General features: G+C 36.8%; 1 protein-coding gene across 2 annotated transcripts in view; it reads right to left on the reverse strand.

The window, feature by feature from the left end:
• The window catches only part of ERCC8 (ERCC excision repair 8, CSA ubiquitin ligase complex subunit), a 45,417-nt gene extending 38,187 nt beyond the window's left edge, over positions 1-7,230 (reverse strand). Inside the window, exon 1 of one of the 2 annotated variants that reach the window (XM_037728083.1) lies at positions 5,545-7,230. In XM_037728083.1, the coding sequence (XP_037584011.1) occupies positions 5,545-5,604 (60 nt within the window). In that variant the 5' untranslated portion in view covers positions 5,605-7,230. The remainder of the gene's footprint in view (positions 1-5,544) is intronic. The other variant, XM_017499181.2, reaches the window with a different exon arrangement.
• Positions 7,231-10,129: the final 2,899 nt, after the last annotated feature.

Below are 10,129 nucleotides of genomic sequence, written 5' to 3' on the forward strand. Positions count from 1 at the left end.
AAAAAAAAGTCAAGGTAACAGGATAAGAAGCTTCTGCCCACCAAGAGGCAGCAGATGAGTTTCCAGATGCTATTTAGAAAATCATTGAGGACAAAGGATATCTGCCTGCACAGGTTTTAAATGCAGACAAAAGTGCCCTATTCTGGGATAATATAATGCCACAAAGGACTCTTATGACATGGACACTTTGAAGATATGGGCACTGAAACTAAAGCAAATAGTGGAAGAAGGATCAGTACTATAATAGAAACATTTTTAGAGAAATAAAGCAGAACAGACAGAAATTATGATGTATTTCCATAGTTATACCAACTGTGCCTGCCCCTCCTTCCAAATCTTCTTCCACGTTTTGCCACCCTAGAGACAGCAAGGTCAACCCCGCTCTTCCTCCAACCCCTTTTCTTCCTGCTCCTTCTCCTCAGCCTACTCAATATGAAGATGATAAGGATAAAGACCTTTATGATGATCCACTTCCATTGACTTAGTAGTAAATATATTTCTCTTCATCACAATTTTCTTAATAACATTTTCTTATCTCTAGCTTACTTTAAGAATACAGCATATAGGCCGGGCGCGGTGGCTTACGCCTGCAATTTCAGCACTTTTGGAGCCAAGGCAGGTGGATCACTTGAGGTCAGGAGTTCAAGACCAGGTTGGCCAACACGGCGAAACCCCGTCTCTACTAAAAATATAAGAAAATTAGCTGGGTGTGGTGGTATGCACCTGTAGTCCCAGCTACTTGGGAGGCTGAGGTAGGAGAATCGCTTGAACCCAGGAGGCGAAGCTTGCAGTTAGCCGAGGTAGCGCCACTGCACTTCAGCCTGGGTGACAGAGCGAGACTCTATCTGGAAAAATAAAAATAATAATAATAAAAAAATACAGTATATAATACATATACAAAGTATATATTAATTGATGTTATGTAATCATGAAGGCTTCCAGTTAATACTAGGCTATTAGTGGTAATAGCCTCTTGGGGGAATCAGAAATTATACATAGATTTTAAACTGTGATAGGGGGTCAGCTTCCTTAACCTCCACACTGTTCAAGGGTTACCTGCATTATCATAAATCAAATAATTGTCATGAACAGATACATTTATTGATTCTCTATCCTGTTCCACTGTGTGGTGTTTTTCTTTTTTACTTACACCAATATCACATTGCCTTAACTAGTAAGTCTTGATATCTGAGGGTGAAGTCCTCCAACTTCACTCTTCCTCAAGAATACCCTGCCCTTTTGCATTTCCATATGAACATTAGAATTAGCTAGTCAATTTTCAAAAAAGAAATCTTCTAAGATTCTGTTAGGAAATGCATTGATTCTATAGATCACTTTGGGTAAAACTGGTATCTTTACCACATTGACCTTCTAATTCTTGAACATGGAATACCTCACACTTATTTAGGTCTTAATTTCTCTCAAGAATGTTCTAAAGTTCTCTGTATATTCAGAATAGTCTCGTATATTTTTCATTAAATTTATTACTAGGTATATGATGATTTTTGATGTTATGGTAAACAATATTAGTTTTAAAATTTCATTTTATAATTGTGTCTGGAATTCAGAAATTTTTTTACCTTGTATCCAGCAAATTTGCTAAATTTAGTTATAGTAATTCTAATAATTTGGCTATAGATTGCATTTTCTAGGTTCATAATCACGTCTTCTGTAAATGACAGTTTAAATGCTTCCTCTCTACTTCCTATGTCTTTTGTTTCCTTTGTTTGCTTTATTGCTCTGACTAGGACATCTAGCACAATGTTAAACAGAGGAAACAATAGGGATAATGCAAAGGGAAAGCTTTCAACATTTTACCACCAACTATAATGGCTGCTTTAGTTTTTTTAAAAAATATACTTTTTATCAAATTAAGGAATTTCTCTTATATTCCTGGTATACAGAGAATTTTTAAAAATGCAGGGCAAGGTGCAGTGGCTTATGCCTGTAATCCCAGCACTTTAGGGGGCCAAGGCAGGTGGATCATGAGGTCAGGAGATTGAGACCATCCTGGCCAACAAGGTGAAACCCCGTCCCTACAAAAATACAAAAAATTAGCCATGCATGGTGGCAGGCACCTGTAGTCCCAGCTGCTTGCTTGAACCTGGGAGGCGGAGGTTGCAGTGATCCCACATCGCGCCACTGCAGACTTCAGCCTGGTGACAGACCAAGACTCCGTCTCAAAAAAAAAAAAAAGGAGGATAGGCACAGTGGCTCATGCTTGTAATCCCAATACTTTTGGAGGCCAATGCGGGAGGATAGCTTGAGGCCAGATTTTTAGACCCGCCTGGGCAACACAGAGAGATATTGTCTCTACAAAAAGTTAAAAAATTAGCTGGAGACCGTGGTGCACATCTGTAGCCTTCACTGCTTGGGAGGCTGAGCTGGATGGATCCCTGGAAGTCTGAGGTTACAGTTAGCTATGATTGCACCACTGCACTCTAGCTTGGGCAACAGAGCAAGACTCTGTCTCTAAAAAAAAAAAAGATATTGACTTTTATTTAAAAATTTTATATGTATTGAGATGACTAATATGTAGTTTTTCCCCTTCTTTCTGTTAACATGATGAATTACACTAGTTGATTTTTAGATGTTAACAACTTTGTTTCTGTCTACTCATGATATATTATTCTTTTTGTATATTGCTAGATTCTACTTATTAATAGTTGATTTAGGAATTTTGTATTTATATTTAAGAGACACTGCCCTATATTTTCCATTTAATGCCCTTGTAAGTTTTGAGGATATGATGATCAAGGATATGCTGGCCCCATAAAAAAAGTTTACAAATGTCCCTTCTTTCCCTCTTGAAGCATTTGCATAAGATTGGTATTATCTCTTTTTAAAGTGTTTTTTTTTTTTGGAAATGGAGTTTCACTCTTGTTGCCCAGGCTGGAGTGCAATGGCACAATCTTGGCTCACCACAGCCTCCTGGGTTCAAGCGATTCTCTTGTGTGAGCCTCCTGAGTAGTTGGGATTACAGGCATGAGCCATCATGCCTGGCTAATTTTTCGTATTTTTAGTAAAGATGGGGTTTCTCCATGTTGGTCAGGCTGGTCTCGAACTCCCAAGTTAAGGTGATCCGCCTGCCCTCAGCCTCCCAAAGTGCTGGGATTACAGGCATGAGCCACCACACCCAGCCTTTTTAAGTGTTTAGAATAATAATTTGAGTACTAGAAATTACATAGGAAAAATTGGGCTTTATCTACCTCCTATTTGTACCCATTCTGAGAGAATATCCCTCTAGGTGCTCTAAGAGGCTGGGTTTTTCCCTAGGCTCCTTTCTACTTAGCAAGTACTGCACTGCAATTCTTCTCTCTAGTAACATGTGACTGGGGAAAATTGCTGTTTTTCAGATGTTTTCTGCTTCATTTCTTAGTCTATGGTCTTGCAGAGCTCGGTCAGCAAATAGCTCAATGAAAAAACCAATGCAAGATGTTAGGCTTATTTCTCTGCATCTGTCTTCTTTCTGTGATCTTGACCCTTTAATTTCTGGCTGTCTTGGCAGCCCACATTCCACAGCTCAATTTCTATCTCTCCAGCTTTATGAAATTGACTAAAGTCCCACTCATTTATCTGCCTCTTAGAAACTACCTAATGCCTGTCTTCTCAGTCTCTTGCTCTACATTAATGTTAAATGCCCAAAGAGAAAAAGAGTGTGTGGAAAGTGAATGCATTTCTCTAAGTGTTCTCTCTAGGATCTGATTCTCAAGTCTTAGATTTCTTGGCAGCTTTCCAAAACCCTCAACTAGATGTTTGTTTATATTTTATCTAGCTTTTCTCAATGGAGGTGCTGGTTTGGCTATAAGATACTCCATTATAGTCAGAAGTGAAAGCTCATGACATTTATTTAATTGTTAAAATATATTCCCATTTTCAATGACATGTATTTTAAATAAATATACTTTAATATACAAATAAATCTGAAATGGTAGGTCTATTCTAATGTAGCAAGGTCAAAAGGACACATCGTTTAGTTTGAATTATTAGAAGTGTATTAAATTTGCATTTATATACACAACACAGTTTTGTTTTGCTGATTAGAATCATAATATACTTTGTGATTTTATTACTTATTAATATGTGGCCAGTTACATACATCGCTAGTCATCCTTAAAGCATTTATTCAGCAGTTACTGTACATAACACTGAATTTAGTAATGTATAAGACATAGGCCTTTCTTTGGGGAAGTAACAATCTAGAACAACAAATAAAACACACAAGTATAAAAATGATATTATAAGGTAGTATGAAAATACGTTAAAATAAGAATACAGAAAATAGTGCTATAAAGTTAAAGTAAAATAACGGTTAATATATACTCCAGAAGCTAAAATCACTAAATTGCATGATAGAACTAAAAGGGACCTTAGACAACATCTAGTCTGATCCCTTAATTTTATAGCTGAAGAGACCTTTGCTAACAATTTAAATGACTTATCTACAGCAACAAATCTCATAAGTGGCAGAATGGAACTAGGACTCTGGCATCCTCAGTCCTGGCTCAAAGTAGCTGAAAAAAAAGATGTGACCTTAAGAGAAGGGAAAAGTTGCAAGGCAAAGGGACTTGCGGCAGGGAATACGACAGCTTCAAAATATGATCAATTTAGTTGCAGCAAAGCATTTGTGTTGAAGACAGGTAGAAAGTAGGACTGAAGGAACAAGGGCTGAAGTCATGGATAGCTTCGAATGCCAAGCTGAGTTTAGACAATGGGAATCCCTAGAGGGTTTGGGTAGCAACATGATGAAACTGCTTTATGGTAAGATTAATTCTGGTGTAGAACTTAGTGTAGAAAATGTAGAAGGAAAGCAAGGCAGAGATTTTAGTAGTCTAGATGTGCAACAAAGGCAAGGGAAATAGAAAAGAGAGGTATGAGAAAGTTTGAAGAAAGAATTGCTAAGATTTTATGACTAAATTTAAAGAGGTGTGATCACATTCAGTTTGAAACATGTTAAGTTTGAAGAAATGATACTACATTTAAGTGTAGAGGTACTGTAGAAAAGTACAGAAATATCAGAGTAGAGCTCAGAGAAAAGATTAGCACTAGAAATGTGAATTTGACCAAATATCATAGAAACTATTATCCACTGCCTGCCTTTACTAAGCTACAGTATTAACAGCTTTTTCCTTCAAGTTTTTAGATCAATCAAAGATAAATACAATTTTCTACTTTAGATTACTAGACCATAGTTTTCACAAAGGGATATTAATAATAGCTAATAGTTTTTGAGCATTTACTATATGCTATGTATTGTACTAGCTACTTTACATATATTGGCTCATTTAATCCTTACAACCATTCTATAATCATTTCCATTTACACATGAGACAGACACAGAGGTTTGGACATCCGCCCATTGTCATACAGCTGGTTAGCAGTACAGCCAGGATATGAACTCAAGCAGTCTAGCTCTTCTTAACCACTATACTGCTTTCACATCTAACATATATGACATCTTAGCAAATAATCATACTAAAATCGTTTAGGATTAAATTCTCCTTCATCCTACAAAGCAATTTGCAAATGTTGTAATGTACTTACTTGTAATGTATTTGTATCCCATACTTTCAGAGTTTTATCAAATGAGCTTGATGTGAACATGCCAGTGTCATGAGGATACCACTGTACAGTTTCCACACTGTATTTGTGAACATCAGGATGATATCTACAAAACAACCATCAAAATTTACAGATAACTGACGTATGTGAGTTTCAAAACTGGTGTTGTATTAAGAACAAGTAGTAGTCTCAGGTAGGATGATATGAATGGTCAAACTGAGATCACATGCTTGTGTCTTAGCTGTGTAGAAGAAGGTGAGAAAGAACATCCAGGCATCTCTAGATTCAGGCTCCTACAGTGTGATGTAGAGGTGTGCCCCCTACTAAGGGTCACAATGTGGGAGATACTCTGTTTCTGTACTATATATAGCCTGAAAGGATCAGCCAAACTATACTGGACTTCTTTCATTTTGGATGGGGCAGTGATTTGGTCTTACTGGAAGAAACGGCTGTTTTGGTTTTGGATTTGCTTTTCCCAAGTCTCATTCTATTAGCACTACTATTCTTAGAATTGTTGAATGCTTCACACACCTCTATAGTATTCCACACAATATTGCTTTTTATCAAGGAACTTACTCTCTGACCAAAGAATGCAACTGGTAGAGGCCCATGAAATTCACATCTTATGTAACCCATCTTCCATAAAAACACAACATGTTGAAGACTCAGTTATGACGTCAGCTACAATACACCACCTTGTGAGGGTGGTATGCTGTCCTGAAGGATGTAGTATGCTCTGAATCAGTGGCCAACGCAGTGTGTTACCTAACTGAATCTTCGTTCAAATGGCTGTTAAGAGAGGTTTATCTTGGCTCAACTCAAACAAACTGGCTGTTAATTAATCTTGGCTCAACTCAAACAAACTGTCTGTTAAGAGAGATTTATGAGACAAAGAGGGAAATTTGAACACAGACTGGATATTTAATATAGAGAATTTTTGTGTATGTAAGATAATGGTACTGTAGTTATCCTTATAAAGTCTTTTAGATATAAATAATTATGGATGAAACTACACATTGTTCAAGATTTACTTCAAAATAATTATGAAGGTGGATGGGTAGGAGGTAGAGATGAAACAATATTGGTTATGATGGTTGGTGAAGCTGGATGACTGATACGCAGGTCATTATACTATTCTCCAATCTTGTATATATTTGAAATTTCCCATAGAAAACAAAAGTTAACAGAAGCTTTCTGTTAAAAAAGTTAACAGTAACCCTATGCAGATACAATCATGTTGCTTTTGGATTCCTTATGATGAAGATTTGGGACCTTAAAGAGTTGTGGTGCTATCTGAAGGAATGAGAACATGAAGAAGGAAAGTCTTAAGTGCCAACTCTGGCATTAAAACAGCTGTAAAAATACAAGAAGTATAGCGCCTACTCATATTTCCTTCTTTTCTCTGTATATATTTTAATTATTTCCCCATTCTTTCCTCTCTTACCTTTATTATTTTTATAGGTTAACTATAATTGAGTCCACAAATTGTATAATACTGATATGGGATAAGATAAACTAATGAAAAATGAACATGACCTTGAAATGGAGCCAGGTATGGAAAACTCCACTAAGTTTTCCTGTAAGTACATTGTTTTTCACTTACACAGTGGTTTTAGTTTTCAACTTAGGATCATCACCCTTTGTGGAAGAGGATGATCACCTTTTGGCTGTATAGTGGAGGCTTGCATTAGGTTAGGCTGGAACCTTTCTTTCTTTCTTTTTTTTTTTTTTTTAAGGCGGAATCTCGCTCTGTTGCCCAGGCCAGAGTGCAGTGGCAAGATCTCGGCTCACGACAACCTCGGCCTTCCAGGTTCCAGTGATTTTCCTGCCTCAGCCTCCCGAGTAGCTGTGACTATAGGCATGTACCACCATGCCTTGCTAATTTCTGCATTTTTAGTAGAGATGGGGTTTCACTATGCTGGCAAGCCTGGTCTTGAACTCCTGACCTCATGATCCGCCCACTTCGGCCTCCCAAAGTGCTGGGATTTTATAGGTGTGAGCCACTGCGCTCGGCCTGTAACATTTTTTCTTTTAAAAAGGGTTAGTATGGGAAGAAAGTTATATATACATGCTGGACAGCCAAATGGGTGGATTGTAGTAGACATGTGCCTTTTTTCCTTGGCTGGTGAGCATTCAAACTCTTCCTATTTGGGGGGAATCACCTTCGTTTTATTGAAAGTAAGAGCTCTACCTCTTGTTACAGAAAGCAAGGGACTCTAGACCTTCTCTTTTCTTGGGAGAGTTAGCCATTAATTAAAGTTGAGGAGTTGAGAGTCTGTGTTGGTGACATACAGCAAAACCCAACCTAATCTTCCTGTGGTGTGACCTACCCTGACTTCTCGTTTTCTGCTCATTTTCTAAAACTGATTCTCCCATCTTTCTGACAGTTATGTGAGATATTAAATATTCTTCCAATAAATTTCCACTTAAGCAGAATTGATTTCTTTCTGCTCCTAAGAGTACTGACTTCTACAGAGATTTTTCCAGTGATACTAGTTTTAAATAAAAGAAATCTTTAATGTAGTGATCACAAATAAAAGCTCACTTATATTTTAAGTTTAAATTTTAAAATAGGATAAAATATTTTATTATGTTACTGTATTATGTTAGTATATGTTCTGTTCTCATTTACATTTAATAAGAATTTTGGTAGAGGAAAGGAATCTTTTTAGTGCTCAAGGACAAACACATTAAGTATACTAACATTAAGTATCAAAAAATAGTCTAAGCCACATTAACTTAATAATAGTCTTTATTGAAATTATTTTTAAATAAGATTGTAAACTCTTCAGATGTATAAAATGCTGTAACAGATTTTGTAAAGGTGCATACTATATGAAGTCCATTTTCAAATTCAAAGTGACACTTTTAAAGATAGACTCTGAATCCAAGAATAAAAATCATATTAAGACAAGATTGACACATTAGGCATTTACTTATGTCAAATGCCAAAATAAGCAAATCACAGTCCCTCATGGAATATTATATAGCACATGGAATAGATGAAAATACTATTTTGCTATGTAACAAAATAAATTTAATGTTAAAATGTTAGCTGGGATAAAATAAGATAAAAATGAATTAAATTAATTAGCATGACTTTTTTTGTTACTGAGGGTGGGAAGAGAGTATAAACGGCCTAAGACTCTAAGTTCCAGAGTATTTGAGGAGATATTGTGTTTTGTACTAAGTTTTCCTGTAAGTATATTGCTTTTCACTTACACAGTGGTTTTAGTTTTCAACATGATTTTAAAAAGATGACATTTCATTTAATTCTCATAGAAACGTTTAAGAACCATAGGACATGTATATTTATTTTTAAAACAAAATAATCTGAAGCTGAGATTAACTGATTTCCTCAAATCTGTATTTCCAATGTGAAGCACCAGAGCCAAAAAACAACAGAAAAATCTCTTCACAAATGTTTCACAGCATCTATTCTAATGTTTTGGGAAAAGCTGTAAAAGACTGTTGATGTTAATGTTTACAAAGTTTTCCCTCTTGAAAGCATTTTCTTAGCACCCATTCTCCCTGTTAATTCAAAGGTCTGCTCATTATCAGATTGGATATAGGTGATGAGAAAGGATTAAATGACCAAAATGGAAAAACTACATCACAAAACATTTTATTAGACTTAAAAAAATTATCACAAGATTGATAAGCCAATAGAGAATAGTCAGAGAAGACAAGTATTATAGAAGTATGTTTTTAAGTTAGGCATCTTTGATAAGTAGAGAGACGAGGGATGAGTGGGTATATGCGTATGTGTGTCTTTGGTGAGGGAATACCAGTATGTTTCATATATCTAAACCTTTTCTTCCATTAGTATCAGTTGAAAATATAATTCGTGTTTATAATTAGCTGAAGGACTATAAATGAATCTTATACTAAGAGGTACTAAAAACTCTTAGTTACTGAGATGTGCTATTTAGGTATAGAAAAAGAAGGACATAATAAAAAGTTTTTAAAAAATAAAATCCTTTTCAAATGTGATACCAAAGTTGTTTTGGGGAAGTCACATGTTAAAAAACTATACCTCCAAAACCTAAAATGCAATAAAAAATAAATAAATAAATAAATAAAAATAAAAAAACTATACGGGGGGAGGATCCAAGATGGCCGTTTAGGAACAGCTCAGGATTGCAGCTCCCAGTGAAAGCGCAGATGGTGAGTGGACGCCGCATTTTTATTGCCCACAGACCAGGAAATTCCCAGGCGGAGGAGCACCACAGGTCGCCAGTGCGGCTGTTTTGGCCAGCGCAGCTGTGCCGGCTGGCGCCGCTGCTTTGCCCCTTGCAGCTGCTTTGTCAGCGCCCCGGAGCAGTGGTTCTCCGTACAAAATACACCGGTCCGGGTGCCCTTTTGGCTGGTGATTGGAGCCACGGGAACTCGCCCATTAGTCTGTTTAAAAAGGGGACTGAGCAGGGAGCCAGGACAGTAGATTCCAGGACAAAAAAAGCGCCACGAATCTTAGTGCCACTGTTTAAGCCAGCACAGTGAGTTGTCGCATGGGAAAGAACACACACTGCGGTGCCTCTTCAACAGGCGACTGGAACACCAACTTAAA

Source organism: Cebus imitator, unplaced genomic scaffold (assembly GCF_001604975.1).
Source record: "Cebus imitator isolate Cc_AM_T3 unplaced genomic scaffold, Cebus_imitator-1.0 Scaffold255, whole genome shotgun sequence".
In the NCBI taxonomy this organism is placed as follows: domain Eukaryota; kingdom Metazoa; phylum Chordata; class Mammalia; order Primates; family Cebidae; genus Cebus; species Cebus imitator.